General features: G+C 36.0%; 1 protein-coding gene across 3 annotated transcripts in view; it reads right to left on the bottom strand.

Annotated features, from left to right (window-relative positions):
- The window catches only part of MLIP (muscular LMNA interacting protein), a 427,685-nt gene that overhangs the window by 57,437 nt on the left and 348,080 nt on the right, over window positions 1-22,168 (bottom strand). For all 3 annotated transcript variants that reach the window (XM_063442933.1, XM_063442935.1, XM_063442934.1), the window contains one exon: window positions 20,524-20,649. In XM_063442933.1, coding sequence (XP_063299003.1) covers window positions 20,524-20,649 — 126 coding nt within the window. The remainder of the gene's footprint in view (window positions 1-20,523; window positions 20,650-22,168) is intronic.

Genomic DNA, 22,168 nt, shown 5'->3' with positions numbered 1-22,168 from the left:
GCCAGCATGATTCAAACACAGCCCTGGCCAATCAGTATCTCCTCAAAGAGATGAATTGAATCAATGAATCTCTATGAGGAAAGTTCAGTGTCTGCATGCAGAGGGAGGAGACACTGAATCACAGGATGCTCGTGCACAGCAGATCTGAGTGGATGGAGGCATAATATCAGAAGTCCCTCTGGTTCACTGTGAGTGACTGCAACTGGAGGTGTTTCTAGCTTTCAATGTAAACACTGTATAGTTTTATAGCTATAGTTCTCACTTGAACAACCTCATTAACCCTTTAAGTCCGGAGGACGTACTATTACGCCACGCAGAAACCGGCTCTAAACGCCGGCGGGCGTAATAGTACGTCCTCGCTTTTATTGCCGCCCACGTGGCCGGCGGTATTCTCCCGCTGCAGATCGCGGTCGGGGGGGGATGCCTGGCCCCCCGGGCAACCCCCCCTGTGGCCGGTGACCGCGATCTGCAGTCTCTGATCGCAGTGACAGGCTGTCACTGCTACCAGTATTCAGCATGTGTCAGCCGATTTCAAATCGGCTGACACATGCGGCCGGCGGCTTTCCCGTTGTGCAGATCGCGGTCGGGGGACTTACCTGGCCCCCCAGGCAGTCCCCCTGGGGTCAGTGACCGCGATCTGCTAAGTCTGATCGCAGTGACAGGCTGTCACTGCGATCTCAAAGCACTCTGATCGCAGTGACAGCCTGTCACTGCGATCAGTGTTACATGTGTCAGCCTATTGGCTGACACATGTAACTGGCACAGTGATCCCCCTGCAGATTGGAAGGGGGGAGTGCTTGTACCACCCAGGCACTCCCCCCTGTGGTCAATTACCCAATCTGCAGGAGGTGATCACAGTGACAGGCAGTCACTGTGATCACTGATCCTGTGTGTCAGCCAGTGATGTGAAATCACTGGCTGACACTGTCTCTGCCCCCTGTCCTGTAAAAAAAAATAAAATATTAGTTCAAAAAATAAATTAAAAAAATTACAGTTACAAATAAAATATACTTAGATCATATATATTATATATATATATATGATCTAAGTATATATATATATACACATACACACACACACATTTACACATACACGACGTGTATTTAAATATTAATAAATATATATATATATATATATTAATATCAAATTACACGTAGACTGATACTGATTAAATATATATATATAATTATTGTTATATATATTTATATATAATATAAAAAAAATATATATGTAAATACGTAAAAAAATTAAATTAAAAAAATATTTAAAAATAAATAATTAAAAAATATATAGATGTGTGTTATTTCGTTCTAACTGTATTGTGATAATAATATATATATATTTATATCAAAATACACGTAGAACAAAATAATATATATCATAAAATATATATATCTATATACATAAATATATACGTATATATCACTATATATACCTATATATAAATAAAAATATTAAAAAAAAATTATATATATATATACGTATATATACACATATGTATATATATATACATATATTAATTCTACACATATATTTATGTAATAATTTTACATAATTAGGTATCCTAATTAATTACAATTAGCGGGACCTGCCTGACAACCCATGCCGAAAGTATAGGGAATTTAATTTGCTAGCACTATATTTAACCCTATAACTTCCCAAGACACCATAAAACCTGTACATGGGGGGTACTGTTTTACTTGGGAGACTTTGCTGAACACAAATATTAGTGTTTCAAAACAGTAAAATTTATTACAACGATGATATCGCCAGTAAAAGTGACGTTTTCTGCATTTTTCACGCACAAACAGCACTTACACGGACGATATTATTGCTGCAATACTTTTGACTGTTTTGAAATACAAATATTTGTGTTGAGCGAAGTCTCCCGAGTACAACAGTACCCCACATGTACAGGTTTTATAGTGTTTTCAAAAGTTACAGCGTCAAATATAAGGCTTGTGTTTCATTTTTTTCACATTAAAATTCGCCAGATTGCTTACGTTGCCTTTGTGACCCTATGGTAGCCCAAGAATGAAAATTACCCCTATGATGGCATACCATTTGCAATAGTAGACAACCCAAGGTATTGCAAATGGGGTTTGTCCAGACTTTTTTAGTAGCCACTTAGTCACAAACACTGGCCAAAATTGGCGTTTTTTGCATTTTTCACACACAAACAAATACTAACGCTAACTTTGGCCAGTGTTTGTGACCAAATGGCTACTAAAAAAGACTGGACATACCCCATTTGCAATACCTTGGGTTGTCTACTATTGCAAATGGTATGCCATTATGGGTGTAAATTTAATTCCTGGGCTACTATACAGTCTCAAAGGCAACGTAACCAATCTGGCGAATTTCAATTTCAAATGTAACACTCTATATTTGACCCTGTAACTTCCCAAAACACCATAAAACCTGTACATAGGGGGTACTGTTTTACACGTGAGACATCGCTGAATACAAATATGTGTATTGTATTGCAGTAAAAGCAAACAGTATTTTGACATCCACAGTTAAAATGTCACATAGAACTAAAAAAATTTAAAAAATCTTTTTTTCTCCCATTTTTTTATATATTTTTTATATTAAATTATGTTTAATACCTAAATATTTGATGTTAAATGAAAGCCCTGTTTCCCCTGAATAAAATGATATATAATAAGGGGGGATGCATTTCATATGAAAGAGGTGAATTACGGTTGGACAGACATATAGCGCAAATGCCAGGTTTTGTTTACGTTTTGTTCTGTTCACAACTTGTACATTTGGCTGCGGTGTTAAGGGGTTAAGCTGAAGTTGTTCAGGTGACTATAGTGTCCCTTTAAGAAAACGTCATGGACAATCACTACTGGGGTTTGTTATGGAAAAGTTACAGAAATAAACCCTACACACATGTAACCTCTCCAAAGACTTTACAACTATCTCTAAATTGTATTTAAACTTTGCACCATGCACACATGTTAGAAGCAAATTCAGTGCTTCTTATATCAGGCTTTAAAGTGGGCTGCTGTGTCCGTGCTTCCTTTTTTCTGTCTGCTACTCTGTAAAGAGGTAAATTAGTATTCCTGGCTATTCCTTATAGCTGGGATCTCACTCATAATTTCCCTAATATGAATCACAAATATTGTATTTTTTTCTACCAGTAATTCACATTTAATGTATTACATCTAAATATGCAATACTTCACTGTTTGCTAAATATACTAAAAATTATTTCGTAAACGTGAATTAAATTAGATAATTATATAGGATATGTGATTTAAACAAATTCTCCTGTGGTATAAACAGCTAAATAAATATCATGGATGTATTCATCTCATTTGTACTGCCTTTTGTTTCACAAGAGTTTAATTAACAATTACATTCCATTCATATAAGCTCATTCTTTTGACCAATACACAAATTAACTTTCTGTTTATTAATTAACTGATTAGTAGGTCTTATAGAATTAAATCCGAATAAATCAGGCTGCAGTTTTCACGCTCTGTTGACTTGCTTTTTTTTTTTTTAACCCCTTCAGGACGGAGTCAATAGTGCACGTCCTGATCAAAACAAAACGTAAGCAAAAACTGGAATTTGCGCTATATGTCTGTTCACCCGTAGTTCCCCTCTTTCATATTATATGCACCCACACATATTATATATCATTTTGTCGAGGAGAAACGGGGCTTTAATTTATCATTAACTATTCATATATGGAACATAATTCATTATGAATAAAATTTTAAAAAAATATGAGAAAATAAGAATCGTTTTAAAATTTGTATTTCCGTCTGACATTTTAGCTGTGAATGTCATAATACTGTTAGGTTTCCTGCAAAAAAATGCACATATTTGTAATCAGCGATGTCTCACGAGTACAACAGTACCCCCCATTAACAGGTTTTATGGTGTTTTGGAAAGTTACAGGGTCAAATATAGAACGTTCCTTTTTCAAATAGAAATTTGCCAGATTGGTAATGTTACCTTTGAGACGGTGTGGTAGCCCAGGAATGAGAATTACCCCCATAATGGCATACCATTTGAAAAAGTAGACAACCAAAGGTATTGGAAGTGGGGTATGTTTAGTCATTTTTAGTAGCCACTTAGTCACAAACACTGGCCAAATATTAGTTTTTTGCACAATCAACATATTGACAGGATTAAAAATTACCAAAATGGTTAACATTGGAGTAAAAATGTGAATAATTTAATCTCTGAGTGTGTTTTTCAATAACAGTGTTTAATCCTGCTCCATTGTTTCATTCATACTACCATTCATACAAGACAAAAAAAAAAAAGGAATAGAACTGAGTATAGAGGGAATTTGAAGAATATGAGAGAGAGTAATGTGAATGAGGGTCACAAGGGTATACTGACATACTTAAAATAAGATGATACATTTAAAGGACCACTATAGTGCCAGGAAAACATACTCGTTTTCCTGGCACTATAGTGCCCTGAGGGTGCCCCCACCCTCAGGGTCCCCCTCCCGCCGGGCTCTGGAGAGAGGAAGGGGTTAAACTTACCTCTTTTTCCAGGAGCTTTCCTCCTCCTCTCCTTCTTCCTTGCGACGTCATCGGCTGAATGCGCATGCGCGGCAGGAGCCGTGCGCACATTCAGCCGGTCGCATAGGAAAGCATTTACAATGCTTTCCTATGGACGCTTGCGTGCTCTCACTGTGATTTTCACAGTGAGAATCACGCAAGCGCCTCTAGCGGCTGTCAATGAGACAGCCACTAGAGGTTTTGGAGGCTGGATTAACCCTCAGTATAAACATAGCAGTTTCTCTGAAACTGCTATGTTTATAAAAAAAAAGGGTTAATCCTAGAGAAACCTGGCACCCAGACCACCTCATTAAGCTGAAGTGGTCTGGGTGCCTAGAGTGGTCCTTTAATTAAAGCCAGTATATATTTTATCTTTTATATGACTATTTCTCTGGGTATTATTTGTTTTTCTTTTAGGATAGATTGGTCCATTTGCCCCATATTTTGTTGTGTTGGGAAAGTTTACCAGAATCTCTGTAGAATGCCTCTTCCATCTGCCTAATTAATTTGATATTTTATTTCCATCCAGCATGGGTGCTGTAGGAATTTTTAATTTCCTGGCTATTATATGTTTGGTTGCCATTATAATATGAATAAGTAAGATTTTCTGTTCAGAGTTGCAGTTTGGGAAATCTAAATGGAATAGGAAAGTTTGAGGCAGTAACCTTGTTAGATATATACCTAGCTGTACGAATATGTTAAGAATATGCTTCTTAATTCCTGCTAAATCTTCACATTCCCACCACATGTGGTAAAGTGTACCTCTTCCTTTTATACATCTCCAGAATTTTTCTGAGTATCAAGTTTTACATTTTTAATTCTATGCGGAGTGAGATACCATCTATGGGTTATTTTAAAGAATGTTTCTTGTAAGCTAAAACTATGAGTTGTTCTTATTCTAAAAAAATTGTCTCCCCATTTGTTCATAGTGAAAGATTTATTTATACCTCTTTCCCATTTTATTATGGATTTAGTTTTTTCTGTATTCTTTAGATTTGTATTAAAAACATAGTTTGTTTTGTGATTTGTTTGTTTTTATGATGGTTACTAATAAAATTATCAAATTCTGGATGCTCCTTAATAGCCTGATTATCAATCAGATGTTTTATTTTGGCATAATTAAGCTATTCTTGGTCAGGTAAACCAAATTGTTTTTGAATATCTATGAATGCTTTTACTTTCCCTTGGGGGGAAATTTGTATTCTGAATATTACATTCTATCCATTTAGATAGGTTTATATCTTTAATATAAAATTGAAGAGCTTCAATAGGTGCAAGATGTACTAATTCATTAAATATACTTAATTTCTTTTTGTATATTTTCAGGGATGTAGTTGTATCATTTGTTATCTTGTTTAAGGATGTAACATTTTTATAATGTTCCGATCCAAGCCAGATAAAACAGAGGCATACTTAATTCTGATTTCATTTCCATTTTTTTTCCAGCTGGACTGTAAACTAATAAATTTATCCCATTTCATAAAATGAGTAAACATAATGCAGTCATGTAGTTCGTTAATGTCGGGGAAGTTTATTCCACATTTATCTCCTGTTTTAGTTAACATTTTATAGGAAACTCTGGGTATTTTCTCTCCCCAAATGAATTTCATTAAAAAAAATTTATACTGCACAAGTATTGACAAAGGTACTCTTATAAGTTTTGTTCAGAAAAGGTAGGTTAATTTTGGTATAACATATGCCGAGACAGTGTTAATACGGTCAATCCATGAGATTTCTAGCGTCTTCAATTTGTTGAAGTTTTCTTTAATCATAAGTAATATATTCTTAAAATTATCTTCAATGATTTTATCTAAATTTGACTGAATTTGTATACCTAGATAATCTATCTTGTCATTTTGAAAATTCAAATTAATGTTTAATTTGTATACTGAATATTTGCCGAAGTCTGAAATTAGGTTTATTACGTGTGATAGATTCTATTGGATTAGATAAAGTTAGTAAAACATCATCTCCATATAAGGTGATTTTATATTGTTCTGAGAAGATTTTTATACCTTCAATCTTATCGTTTTGTCTGATTAGGGCTGCTAGTGGTTCTATGGTTAATATGTACAGAAGCGGCGCCAGAGGGCATCCTTGTCTGGTGCCATTTCTGACATCAAACCAATCTGACACGAGACCGGGACAAATTACTCTAGCTTGCGGGTTTGTGCAAAGTGACATTGTGCTGCCCTTAAAAAAGCATGTTAGGCGAAACTTCTCCATCACCAAACCCAGGAATTTCCAGTTCACCCTGTCGAAAGCCTTCTCAGCATCTAGTGCTATGAAGGCTGATTGTATTTTATGATTTTTTTAGATGATCTATTATATTATCAGTTATAGCTCTTCCTGCAACAAATCCTGTTTGATCTTTATGAATAATTTTAGGAATTGTCATTTTCAGTCTTTTACTAATATCTTTGAAAATATTTTGATATCTAAGTTGATCAATCATATAGGTCGATAATTTGTCAGGGTGTCATGGTCCTTCCCAGGCTTGGGGATCAGGAGAACATTGGCCTGAAGTAAGTCCTGTGGAACACGTTTACAGATAGAGAACTCTGTGAAAATACGTTGTAGCACAGGGGAAACTATTTTATTAAATATATTGTAAAAAAATCGCTGAGAATCCATCTGGTCCTGGAGCTTTAGAATTTTTCAGCCATTCTATTGTATTTTGAATCACAGAAATAGAAAAGGGTTAGTTTAATTGTTCTACATTTTTTTGTTTGATTTTATGTAAGTTGCATTTAAAAAAAAATATTTAACAATATTATCTTGTATTTCCTCATTTCTTTTTTCCTTTCCTTTTTCTTTTTCTCTCTCTTTTTTTCTTCCCTTGTTCTCTCTTTCCGTTTCTTCTCCCTTTTTCTTTCCTTTTTATTTACTTTCCTTCTCTCTTTTCCTTCCTTTTCTTTTTTTACTCCTTTCTTTATCTTATTTTCTTTCTTCTCTCCTTTTTTTTTTCTTATCTCTCTCTTTCCGCCTTTCTCTCTCTTTCTTCTTTCTTTTCTTATTTTTTTCCTTCTCCCTTTTTCTTTTACTATTTTCCTTTGGAAAGCATGTATCCAGAAGAACCAACAGTTTAGAAGATATTCCAGTAAAAAAAAAAAAAGTTTTTTTTTTTGTGTTTCCAAATTAGCCTCTATTTCTTGTGTTTATGCATTTTTCCTCCCTTTCTTCCTTCCTCCTTTCTTCTTTCCCTTTCTACTCTCTCTTTCCTCTTTTACTTTGCCTGTCTTTTTTCCTTCCATTTTTTCCTCTTTACCTTCTCCCTCCTCCTTCTCTCATGTTTTTTAAATCTTGTTTTCCTTTTTTCTCCTTCCCAATTTCTTCTCTCCCACTTCCTTTATCCTTAAGCTCTTTCTCCCTTTCCCCCCTTGTTTTCCTTTTCCATCCTTCCATCCATCCTTCCTTTTTTTTTTTTTTTTTTTTAAACGGATTTGTGTATCCAGAGTTTTGAGAGTTTCCTTTTAAGCAGAGTTTCCTTATTCTTTATGGGACTTTGTGAATCCTTTCCATTTGCTAACAACTATGTCTCCACAGTCTACACAAGTGCAATTTTTCAGATATATCTAGAAATATCTTTCTTACGTAACTGGGAAGATTGGGGAGGAAGCGAGCAAGGGAAATGGTCTCCTTTTTTATTTATTTTTTATATTTTGTCTTCAGGCTGCTTAGTATGCTTGACCAGCACGTCCAGTCCCCAATCCCGCAATACAACCTCGTGTTCCGACTATCAGTTCTGTCCATGTGGGTGTAAGTTATTCACCAGGAAATTTTGTTGTTGAGAGGAGGAGAGGAGGGGGGCACGGTATATATCTGGAAGAAAAGTTGCGGTGAAGCAGAAAGTGTTTTAGTCTAAGCGGAGACTGGAGACGAAAAGCAAACACCATATCGAAAGCATGTTGTTTCCTCAAAACGTGTACACGTGCGCACCTCATGTCATCACACCAGACAACATTTTTTTTCCAGATTGTAATTCAATGTTTTTAGCTTCTACTATTATTTAAAGGAGCACTATAGGGTCAGGAACGCAAACATGTATTCCTGAACCTATAGTGTTAAAACCACTATATAGCACCCATGGCTTGTATTCAAGTCTGAAGCTGCTGCCTCTGCCTGTGAACTTCCTCTGACCTCTGACATCAGAAGTGGTGGCCTGATCCAATCACAATGCTTCCCCATAGGATTGGCTGAGACTGACAAGGAGGCATGTCAGGGGCAGAACCAGCACAATTATAACACAGCCCTGGCCAACAAGCTTTTCCTCATAGAGAGGAATTGCATCAATTATACTCTATGAGGAAAGTTCAGTGTCTGCATGCAGAGGGAGGAGACACTGAATGTTTGGATGCATTTTAGGCAGCACCGACCCAGGAAGGATCTCTAACAGCCATCTGCGGAGTGGCCAGTGAAGTTATAACTAGGCTGTAATGTAAACACTGCATTTTCTCTAAAAAGACAGTGCTTACAGCAAAAAGCCTGAAGGTAATGATTCTATTCACCAGAACAAATTCAATAAGCTGTAGTTGTTCTGACTATAGTGTCCCTTTAAAGTCAAAATTACCATTACTGATTGAGTAAAATTACATCTTTCAATCACATAAAGCATGTTATGAATTACAAGGCATACTTGTTTGGAATAATTAATATATTAAGGAATAATAATACATTAAATGATATGCAGTCACATGTAACATCTATTTAGGATAGTTTAATGACTTTCAATGATAATGATAAGTCATGTAATACAAAAGCTAGAAAAAAAAATGTGGACATTAAGAAATATGTAAACATTTTGAACAAATTGATAAGGTTTGCCTGTAAACTACTTGTTCTGATATTATTATTATTATTATTATTATTATTATTAATATTATTGCCATTTATATAGCACCAACAGATTCTGTAGCACTTTACAATATTATGAGAGGAGGATTTAACTATAAATAGGACAATTACAAGAAAACTTACAGGAATGATAGGTTGACGAGGGCCCTGCTCAAACGAGCTTACAGTCTATAGGAGGTGGGGTATTATTATTATTTTATTATTTATATAGCGCCATCACATTCCGTAGCGCTGTACAATGGGGTATATAAAACACATTAGGACAGGAAAAAGTAATCAAATAAGGTGGGAGTGAAGCAGAGCTGGAGGAGAGAGTAGAGTGCTGCCCTATAGGAGAGAGCAAGAGACAGGTATGTGAGGTAGAGGTTACTCTGGAAGGCCCTAAGCTTTCCCAAAGAGATGGGGTTTAAGGCACTTCTTGAACGATGGAAGACTAGAGGAGAGTCTGATTGGGGTATGCAGGCTATTCCATAGGAAGGAAGCCACCTGCGAGAAGTTCTGCAAGCTTGAGTTGACATCTAGAGAATAACATTAACTGTATTTGTGCTGCTTTGACCTGTCACTATGCTTGCTACATTGGATAAGTGACAACCTTTAGGCCAAAGTAGCCACAAATCTTTATTTTCAGCTTGAAGATTGTTGTCGAAAATTAGCAGTTCCATGTCAATTTTCCACAACTTCTGTTGTTGCCTTTAATTAACACTTCCCATGTATATTCTCCAGAATATCTGCTTTAGCATATAAACCTCAGAAAATAAAGCACTAGCAATTAAAAAAAAAATCAAAGTCCAATCAATATCTTAAATGTATAATTCTCAGTAATCTTCTCCTATGTTCAACTGACTAATTACTGTCACAGCGGATAATTTATTTAATGGCAAACACTATTATTCCTTAAAGGGAAACTCCAGTGCCAGGAAAACGATCCGTGAAAACCCCTTCAGTGACTTACCAGAGGCAGCGACATGTCCCACGTCGCTGCCTGCTCCTCCCCCGCCGCTCCACCTTCTGCTTATGTCGGCTGGTGGGCAAGACTGATCCCGCCCACCGGCGCGGCATTAGCGGCATTAGCACACCCCATAGGAAAGCATTGAAAATTAATTTCAATGCTTCCCTATGGGGAATAGAGCGACGCTGGAGGTCATCACACAGCGTGAGGACGTCCAGCGATGCTCTAGCACAGAAAACCTGTGCTATAGAGCAGGAAGTTCCCTCTAGTGGCTGTCTAATAGACAGCCACTAGAGGAGGACTTAACCATGCAAGGTAATTATTGCAGTTTAAAAAAAACTTCAATAATTACACTTGCAGGGTTAAGGGTAATGGGAGTTGGCACCCAGACCACTCCAATGAGCAGAAGTGGTCTGGGTGCCTGGAGTGTCCCTTTAAAGGCAATAAAATTTAACTTTTGACATAAATTTCTATGAATACATTATGGCACCAAATATTCTTTATATAAAGAAATATGAGCAATCCCACTGATGTCCAGAGCTAGATTTAGTTTTGAGAACTTGAGCTAGCATACTCAAAATCAGCCATCGAGATATATATATATATATATATATATATATATATATATAAATTTCATAAAAGATACTTAGAATGACGTAAGTTTTATAAATATATATGTATATGATTATATATATATATATATTATATAAAATTATAAATACATTTAAAAAATAAATAAATAAATTAAAAAAAAATATTAAAAAAAATAATAATTTAAAAAAAAATTATATACCGGTTTAATTTTTCTCTAACTGTATTTTGATATTAATATACATATATATTTAAATCAAAATACATTTAGAATGGTGTCATAAATGCATATATATGTTTCTTTCTCTCTCTCTCTCTCTCTCTCTCTCTCTATATATATATATATATATATATGTATATATTGGAAGGCCATTTGGCCTGAATTTGTGGGAGGAGTTATGATCCTATATAAACCCTATGCCCCCTACTTACCTTTGTTGTGCAAGCTGTTTGTCTTCACCATAGCAACCAGCACTTCCGGTCCGTTGTTCCCACCAAAATCAGTCTCCAGTAAACAGTCCGTCGCCAGCAGCTCTTACCTCTGTCTTCCGTGCCCGTCCACCGGCTTTTACCTGACTTCCCTACTCGCTACACGGCTTCCAGTCACGAGACTGGCACGTCCACATAAGCATAACGTGGGAAATAGTGTTCGGCTATTTCCCACGTTCGGGCCTAAAAACGCAGGGATAGGCTCCCTTCATTACTTACCTATTCGTGCTGTTACGCTGTTCGTGTACTTCCGCGTTTGTGCGGCTAACAGCCGAACGTGGTATACACACACTTTAATTTACTTTCGTTTATTCTATGTGCCGTACATGCACACTTACCCTACGTTCGTCTGTCCTTTAATACGTTCGTTCAGCCGAACACGTTCAAACGGCTTTTCATGCAACCTTTCGTTAATTTACACGTTACAGCCTGCAGCGGATTATTCAATTGGCTTTCGTTTAAATCCTTTCGTGCGTTCCATTTACTGAATGCGGGAGTTCTTTCTATTTATAGTACTCTTGTTCATTCGGTTAACTGAACGAAAGGGGCTACAGTGTTTAAATTCACTAATCTACTATAACATATCTAGTTATGTCTCTTTATGCACTCACATAAAATGGTTTCCTATATTATGTTAAGTTTATTATTTGTCTCTTAAAGTCATCACTGGGTGAAATATATGTGTTTTACAAATTTTCCGTCCATGGTCACATAATTGTGGGACATCTATTTTTCACAGGGTAATCTTCTTAAAGGCACAGTTTGACTCTTTCTTTTATAATTTACGTATATAATACACCTCCACTTTTCTCCAATCAGTCTTCAAGAAGCGGTATCCCAGTACCCTGTATTACTGTATCAGGTAAGTAGGTTTACCAGATCTCTTTTTCCCTTAAGGCCTCATTCAGCCTTCACGGCCTCATTCAGCCTCCCCACCTCCCAAAGTGGGTTCTAAACTTCAAGCAGGCCAGTTCTGAGATTCCTCACGGCGCTTAAAAACATCAATCACATAAACCTACGCCATCTTGCTACTACTTATACTTTCCTTCAAACAGAGCTCCAAACAGAGCTGCTGAAGCTCTTTTACGCTCAGTTTAAGGTCTCCCTACTACCTACTACATACCATCCAGGATACAACCTTTTCCTGAGATAATCTTGGACAAAGCACACCGTTACACCTCTTACAGATACGCATGCTTCACGCAGTTTCACGACTATTCTATCACTCACGCCAGGGCTTTGTGTATTGTTCCATGTCACAAGTAGAGTTTGCTTAATTCAAGACTTTTATAAACTATTGTACTTTTGGCCTTTTCCTCTAAACCTACATATCAAGCATCTTATTTATACCTCCTATGCTGTCACTCCGTTTTACGTATCCAAGGTCAGCCACACACTATCAGTACTAATCCATTACTTCACGTCTAAACATTCCATTAAGGTAAGCTACATCATGGCTTCCTTCACTGGTCTCTCTTTTTCATAGAAGCGCTGCAACAGCGGTTCCGAGCTCTTACACCCCAGCCCACATCACTAGGTGATGGGGCCACAGGTAATCCTCAGCTTAGTTACACATATACCTCAATCAGAGCAAAAGCTCCTCACAAGCTTTCAGTACCCACGCTGTATAAACTTGCAATAAAGTGTGTTTTCTTTGAATCCTCTTTTTGCCCTCTTTTACAGGCCTACTCGTACGTTGGTTTCGGCACACCTCAACCAACTTTGCTTCTCCTTCTACATTCCATTACGTATTAGATAAATTCCGAGCACAAGTTGGAAGGCCATTTGGCCTGAATTTGTGGGAGGAGTTATGATCCTATATAAACCCTATGCCCCCTACTTACCTTTGTTGTGCAAGCTGTTTGTCCCCACCCACCTACACCCATCTATATTAACAACTCACCATTGTGGGCCCTCTTTTACAGGCCTACTCGTACGTTGGTTTTGGCACACCTCAACCAACTTTGAGGTGTGCCGAAACCAAATATAAAATATAAGGCTTGCATTTCTGTTTTTTCACATTGAAATATGCCAGGGTGGCTATGCTGCCTTTGAGTCTGTATGGTAGCCCAGGAATGAGAATTACCCCCATGATGGCAAACCATTTGCAAAAGTAGACAACTCAAGGTTTTGCAAATTGGATATGTTAAGTCTTTTTAGTAACCACTTAGTCACAAACACTGGACAAAATTAGCGTTCAATTTAGTTTTTTGCATTTTTCACACACAAACAAATATGAACGCTAAATTTGGCCAGTGTTTGTGTGACTAAGTGGCTACTAAAAAAGTCTGGACATACCCAATTTGTAATACCTTGGATGGTCTTCTTTTGCAAATGGTATGCCATCATTGGGGTAATTTTGCTTCCTGGGCTACCATATGGTCTCAAAGGCACCATAACCAATCTAACAAATGTCATTGTGTGTATACTGAAACATTTAACATGCTATATTTGACCCTGTAACTTTCCAAAACACCATAAACCTTGTACATGGGGGCACTGTTTTACTCGTCATACATTCCTGAATTCAGATATGTGTACTTTATTGCAGTAACAGCTAACAATATTATGACATTTACAGTTAAAATGCCATGCAGAACTAAAAAAATTACACCTCTTAATTTCTCACATTTATTTATATTTTATTCATATTAAATTACATTTTAATATATAAATATTGGATGTGACATGAAAGTCCTATTTCTCTTGAACAAAATGATATATAATAAGTGTGGGTGTATTTAATATGAAAGAGTTGAATTATTGTTGAACAGACATATAGAGCATTTTCCAGGTTTTGTTACGTTTTGTTTTGATCATAACGTGTACAATTGGCTCAGTCCTTAAGGGGTTAAAGGGACACTATAGGCACCAAAACAACTTTAGCTTAACTAAGCAGTTTTGGTGTATAGATAAAGCTCATGCAGTCTCACTGCTTAATTCTCTTCATTTAGGAATTAAATCACTTTGCTTATACAGCCCTAGTTACACTTCCCTGCATGTAACTTGCACAACCTTCCTAAACACTTCCTGTAAAGAAAGATCTAATGTCTAAGCTTACTTTATTGCACATTCTGTTTAATTTAAAATGTCTTATCTGCTGCTCTGTTAATAGTCTTCTAGAGCCTGCAGGAGCCTTTCGTGTGTAATTAAGGCTCAATTTATTGAACAGGAGATACACATTTCTAAAGGAAGTTAACATCTGTATGAAAATTAAATTATGTTTTCATGTAGGTGTGGTTAAGACTGCATTGAAATAAACTAAAGATGATTGAATAGCTAAATGGCAAAGAAATGAGCAATGAGACTGCAGGGACATGATCTATGCACTCATACTGCTTCATTAAGCTAAAATTGTTTTGATGCCTACAGTGTCCATTTTAAGTTCTTTATGGAACTGGAGTGCCCCTGTGTTATAATTAGAACTTTTTTGTTGAAGATCACACAAAACACAGCTTATCATTTTTCTGTTTCTTTGGAAAATTACTATATTTCTATTGGAAAATACAAACAATTTTAAGTATATGCAACATAGAAAAAAGATAGAAAAGTCCAAATAACTATCTAAGTAATCCAAAAAATAGATTAGACAAAGTAATATTAATTAGATTTCCAAATTTGGGCTGTTCTAGTGCTCTAGAGAATGACTGAATTCCAAGCAAAATATGCTAAACATAGTTGGGTCAATATTCTAAAATCTGACCCTCCTCGACAAAAATTAGGGGTAAAAAAGTTTGATTGATGGCTAGGGAACAGTCACTAAATGTTGATTTTGTTCAAAGCTCAAGTGAAAAACAAGCAATGGAGAGAAAAGCAGGACGAATAGTTAAAAAACATCTATATTTATATATTACTGCTCTTTCTGTTTTTCTCTGTATTGGTTACTTTTTCTCACTAGAGCTGGGAACCAAATGGCAGAAATATACTTCTGTCAGTGTTCTACAACAGAAATACATAATATTTTGCTGCACACTGATCGGCCTATTTTTACACCTTTTTCATCTGGTTTTTGGATTCAGTTCATGAATCAAAATTTAGCTAAGCAAACATAAATCGACCATATATTGGGTCTCCCAAAGAATTTCTTTCTTTGGAAACATTTTTTTTAGTCAGAACCAAAATTTGCACCATTCAAATTATTAATTAATTCAAAAACTTCTTGAGACGTCTCTTTCTGAGTTTCTCCAGTCCTTTTGGAATCACTAATATTGTACTGGGGTGTTTTTAAAAATGTGAATATACATAAAGATAACAAATGTGGCTCAATAGTGTAGATATATAATTTTATTATATATAAATATCAAGGCACTTATAAACACTTTCTTTAATATAGTTTAATAAACATAAGAATTTTCTTAATACCTTTTCCCAAATAGACTCATCAATTGTAGCTGCGAATAACAGCTAAGATAACATATTCAACTCTCCTTTAAGCAGTTTAAATTGATTGTATAATATCTTCTCTTGTAAAAGAAACAAAAACTGTAGTTATCTTCAATTTATTATTTTTCAATTCTACAGGGAAAATAAGGGCTTGTGTGAACATCTTCTTACACAAAATAACATCTTATATTAAGTGACTGTACATGAATAATGTGTGTGGACTATTAAAGCCCTCATGCATTAGAGCGAGTTGGGAATTCATTGAGAAACCTGATGCAAACAAGGGATAGATACAATTTTTGTTTTCCTCTAAGCATCAAACCTATTGCTGCAGAAGAATGCAATTCACATAAGAATTGCAAATGATCTATAATTTCTCAAAGCCTTTTTTTATAAATCTTTACATATTGTGCCAGACTGTATTATATTCATTTTTTTACAAAATAAATTAACTAAAATCAAAAGCTTTCAAACATAATTCTACACAAGCCAACTATTCTCCAAAATTAGTGAAAAAATTGAAGGAAAGGATGAAAGCAGTAGGGAAAGTATTTTATGTAAGAAGTAGACCACTACCCTTATACAAATGATACTGAAATATACACACACACACACACACACATTTTGTCAGCTTATAAATCTATTAGACTTCAATTACAATCTCCTCCATATAAACAAAATTGATCTAAAACATATTTTACTAAACACCAAGAAGATGTTGAATTAAAATATAGCAGAACATTTTAAATACTTTTAAAACACTGATAAAGTTAAAAACAGTCTTAGACTTGTACTCCAGTACTGGTATTTTCATATCTTTCTTTCTTTTGTATCTAATTAACATAAAACCAACATCACATTAACTGGCAGACTTAGAGGTATTCTTAGAAGGGTTCCTTTTACAAAACAGGCGTGTGTATATATTATTTTTACTTATTCTAGTTTAATATATTTACACATCTAAATGCAATGTACTTGATTTGAGGATTTTTTTCACTAGTGTTTAGACTAAACATTTCCTGTCTTAATATTACTGCTACTAACAATTTACATTAATAATTCCCAGCCAGATTTCTACTTAGGCAGAATAGTCACATGCTTGATATAGGCACCACAGGTGCCTTGTCAGTATGTAAAAATCCTCAAAATGAGAATCTATGAGAAAAAACATACATGAAAAAAGTCCACATGAAAATTGCCAACAGAAAAAAACACTGTCCACACATTGCTCACACTGAAAATTGCCCACATGGAAAAATGCCCACATGGTATAATGCCCACATGGAAAATAAAAGCCCATACAGATAGCAGCCCACACTGAAAAATACCCATACAAAATAATGCACATGTAGCAATATGTAGTTGGACAAATTACCCCAGTAAGCTATATGTTAAAATCTGCTATTTTGGCTTTCATTTTGTAATTTACCGTACTTCTCAATTCCCTGTTTCATGAATAAAGCCTTTTGTTTCATCACACCCCCTCAGACACAGAAGTATACATAACAACACTTTTCACATTTGTGCTAATTAAACACAATAATCAAACGCTACCAACAGATGCATCTGGATTTGAAAACATTAAACATAATTACCAGTAGCTTTCTTATGAGGAGAGACAGTAAATGCTCAGGCAGAGGGAAAAGAAACAATAATAAAGGGGAGGGAATAAACAGTAGTCAGCCATTCCAGGGCAAAGCAGGTCAGAGTAAATAGGGGCGTTATTAGAAAAAAAGATGGGATCTAAGGCATGCTGGCCAATAGTGTTATAGACAGAGTCAATGATTCACAAGTAAGAATGTAGCCTCAAGAAGAAAAGCGCAGCTTAGCAGAGGGGCCTTGACAGGGCTTGGAAGCAAGCTTAGGGGGAACCTGAAGGTGATTGGTCGGGGAGGGTTTAGGGGTTGGGCTGATATAAATGTTGGCCATTTTAGAAATCCCCATTACTAATTTGACTTACAAGGCTGAGTTGGTGTTTTTGCATTGCTTGAGCCTGGTAAGTTTGTTTTTTTCTTATTCAGGATGGCTGAGCGGTCTCTGGAGGAGCTGATTGCCAGGATCAAGAAGGCACACTTTCCCCGCCTGCACTTCAGTGCAGACCACGTCTAGATTGGCCGCCATCTGTGGTAGCTCCCTTAGGAGGTTGGCAATGTACTTTTTGGTAGCAGGGGCTAGTGGGTCCTGCCATATCCTCCAGTACTGTCGTGGGGGTGATGACATCTCCAGGTGCAGTTGGGTCAGCTTGGGATTCTATCCCGTGCACTCCATTGTCCAACCGGGCCGCCATTTTGGAGACCTGTTGGATGCTGCAGCATCTCCACTGTCTTGGGAGTTTTTGCTGGGGCCAGACAGAGGCTTCTGGGATCTGCATCCCATGGTGTCTGTGTGCTGTGGAGGGTTATCAGGCAGCCAGGAGGGGCTGTATAGCTCATCCAACTCTGCCTCAAGATTCCGCGTGGTGGCCCGTGTGGTTCAATACCCTAGGTAGGCCCCGGATTTGCACCGAGCCTTCTTGCCTGATTTCGGGTACAAGAAAGGCATGTCTCTATAACTCACCCCTTCCGGAGTATGGTGAGTGGCAGTACGGGGTCCGATGGCTGCGAGGTACCCCGGAATTTGTTGAGTTTTGTGGTTAGTGCCCGGAGCTCTGATGAGATGCGTCCGTTCAGCTCAGGCACTAACCCATTTTATTTTACTAAATAGCCCCACCTAATACCCACATGTGAGGGAACATGAGAGACCATGTCCAACCGTTATTTTACAGGACCCATCCCCACATAATGGAGCCTTGCTAGTGACTGGGCATAGAAATTGTTTGCATAAGAATATATTAAATCTCCATCATGGTAAAATGAGGTTCTTATTGGCCCACATAGGATATTTTTAATTGATTTATTTTAATGATCTAATGTGACTGCAGGTTTGCAGGCGCTAGACAGCTGCCACATAATTAACTCTCATAGCGCAGAGGGTTTGGCTTGCTACAAGCTACAGTCACTGCCTGGCTATTTTTTGCCTTCATTTCCTGATCAAATTCCTGATCAAACGCTAGAGTTAATCATTTAGAAAAAAAAAAAAAACTTAATTCTACTGTTTAGGAGTATTTAGAGTATTTCACAGAGGTCCAGCAATAATACTCACAAAGATTCTTGGTGTAGGAGAAAATTTCATAAAGCTGCATAGCAATATATTTTACAATAGCTTGCTCTGTGCATGGGTATATTGGTGAACTTCAAATCAATACACTAACATAGTTTGTAGGGGAGAGACTAGAGAACACATAGGCAACTGGTGAAGAAGAATAATTGTATAAGTCATTTGCACATTAATCCACCAGATATTAATTGCTGGAGCACCCTCAAGATCTGGATCTGAATCTGCCATTGGGAAAAAATTTATATTGCCATTCAAATCTATCTGTTTAAACTATCTTATTACACTTGTCCATTATCTAAACGACTTTCTGATGGGTGATCCATATAATCTGATTACCCAGGATAAAGAAGGAATTTAAAAAAAATCTACAGTAAATTAGCATGAGAAGGCTGTGCAAAAAGAAATACATCACAATTATATGGGTTATAGATATGCTTTGTAAGGAGTATTTGCATTAATATTTGAATTACTTAATATTCTTTGTAATAAATAGGGATAATTAATAAATATCAAATCACTCACTCCCCACCTACCTCCATTTCTAATTTCTTATAAGTGCTAATTGACCTTTATTTGTCTTTCAGTCTTTGTGATAAGATGTTTGTAACATAAATCTGCTTAGCACTGATAAACCATTAGAGTTGTTCAATATAAGCTCAGTGAGCCACGTTATCTAAATTGTTTGATGCCTTATCCTTTTATGCAGGAGACTGAGCCTAAAGCCATACTGTGCTACATTCATTGAATTTGCTTTGATCTCATGAGTTCATTTCAGTGTCTAAAGAGCAAAAGATTTACAGACCCTCTTGCACCAATTGATTTAGAGGGCAAGCATTTAGACTATCCTACAAATTAAAAGTATAGAAGCCAAGGAAATTGTTGATATTTATTAAAAATTGTATATTTATGTATTTAGATTCACAAAATGTTGTTCCGCAGATCAAAGTTAAGGTGGTTTGGATAGAAAGAAGATTAAAACTTGAAGAAACAAAAAATGGATTATTCATAAAACTTTAATATGTAGCAAATTACAATTTGACTAGCAAAATGTTGGCTAAAATAGCGGCGCTTGGGAAAGATCATCTTTAAATACTCTAAGCTGGAAATACTGCAAATAATTTTCTTAATAATCAACAACAGCCTCAAATTACTACGAAAAAGATGTCGTAAATATTCTCAAAAAAGGTAATCAGATAAGACATTAATCAAAAAGAATAATTCCATAAATAAATACATATTATGGAGAGGAGGACTGGGATTGGTTCTCCATTCCCTCACCTGTATGGTTTAATAAAAATACCAACTAGTGGGTGAGACACTTTTTTTTTAAATTTATCAATTTGGCCAATGATATATAAAATAAAATGGGGGAAATATATACTAACCTGCTTTGGTTAAAAAGTGGTTTGGGAAAACATTTTTCATTTTGTTTAAACAAATTAATAATGTATATAAAAAAATTACATAATAATATAATATGATAATGGAGATGTCACCTGGAAACATATAGAACAAGCAAATTTTTATTAAAATTGTGAATTTAGTAACATATAATTTGAGATATACTTACACTGCCAGATGTATTTCTCCCGGAGGTCACACTGCCTTGATTGTATGGATGAGAATGACCTATATCGTCATACTGCTCCATTAATGTCACTCTTAATGTTATTGGACGGATTACGCCAGGCTTTGTCTTTAGGAGAATGAAAGGCAAAACTGTAACTAGCATAAAATCAGATTAGTACAATACTATTTAGAATTGTGCACAAACCTTTTTTTCACCTGCCAGAAATGAATAAAATTACTATTAATATAATAATATACATTCAAACTAAGCAATCTGTCTAGTACATCCTGGACAGTTCGATTAATTCGGGTGTATATTAGAAGGAATTTGATTTGTTGAAAAGCATTTGTGCAAAAGTTTAGTAATATTCATTGCTATTTATTATTTTACTTATAAAAATCACAAAACACTGTTTAACATTCTGAAACAGATTTCCATTTGATTTAATTTGCATTTGTATGAATTTTATTCTGGGGTTTATTGACTAAGCATAAACACGTAGCTATAATGTTCAAGTAAAAGCCAAATTAGAAAATGTACAACTTTCAATCTTTCAACTTTTATCTTCTCTTGTAATACCTCGAAAACACCTATAACCTTAAAGGCAGTAACTTTTAAGAACAATTTTGACATTTTAATTGTAATCACATTAAAGGAACACTATAGGGTCGGGAACACCGACATGTATTCCTGACCCTACAGTGTTAAAACCACAATTTAGGAGGCTTTTAACCCTTTGCCTTCTTAGATAGGTTAAAACGTACGTTATTTAAAGGCTGCCGGCATTGGCCTTGCCTCTGGTCTGTCTCATTGGTTAACATCATGAGAATTGATGATCTTAGACATTTGCATTTTTAATTAGATTGGCTAAGATCGTCAAAGAGGCATGGAGGGGCCAAGTGCCCATCCTTCCAGTGGCCAATCAGCATATCCTCATAAAGATGCATTACATCAATGCATCTCTATGGGGAAAGTCCAGTGTCTCAATCCATCTGAGGAATTACCACTGGAGGTAATGTTATTACTAGGTAATGTAATTACTAGGCTGTAATGTAATTACTTTGTCTGAAAAGACAGTGTTTACAACAAAAAGTCTGAAGGGCCTGACTATACTCACCAGAACAACTACATTAAGCTGTAGCTGTTCTGTTGACTATAGTGTCCCTTTAAGGTTGCATATAATCCAATTTTGGGTAATTTGATTACTTTACATTGATTTCAAGTAGGAAGTCTTTACAAGACTTAGAGATTTGTTTGGGTCCAAACTGCAAAGCATCAAAACCTGAGCAAATAAGGTGACCAGTTGAATTCCCTAACTCCAAGCCAAAAATGTACCCAAATCACAAACCAAAGGAGCTGCGCAATGGACAAACACAGTTCTAACCATCGTGACCAAAATAAAAAGAGAGATGATTAATGAGAAAAAAGATGATTGATGGCTACGGGACAATCACTAAATGTTGATTCAATCACAGATCTCGTGAGAAGTGAGCACTAGATAAACAGGAGGTGCAGTAAAAAAATGTATATACAGTTGCAAGAAAAAGTATGTGAACCCTTTGGAATGATATGGATTTCTGCACAAATTGGTCATAACATGTGATCTGATCATCATCTAAGTCACAACAATAGACAATCACAGTCT

The sequence above is a fragment of the Pelobates fuscus genome, chromosome 2 (assembly GCF_036172605.1).
Source record: "Pelobates fuscus isolate aPelFus1 chromosome 2, aPelFus1.pri, whole genome shotgun sequence".
NCBI classification, from domain to species: Eukaryota; Metazoa; Chordata; class Amphibia; order Anura; family Pelobatidae; genus Pelobates; species Pelobates fuscus.
The sequence above is the reverse complement of the archived record's forward strand: the minus strand, read 5'-3'. Positions and strand labels throughout refer to the sequence as shown.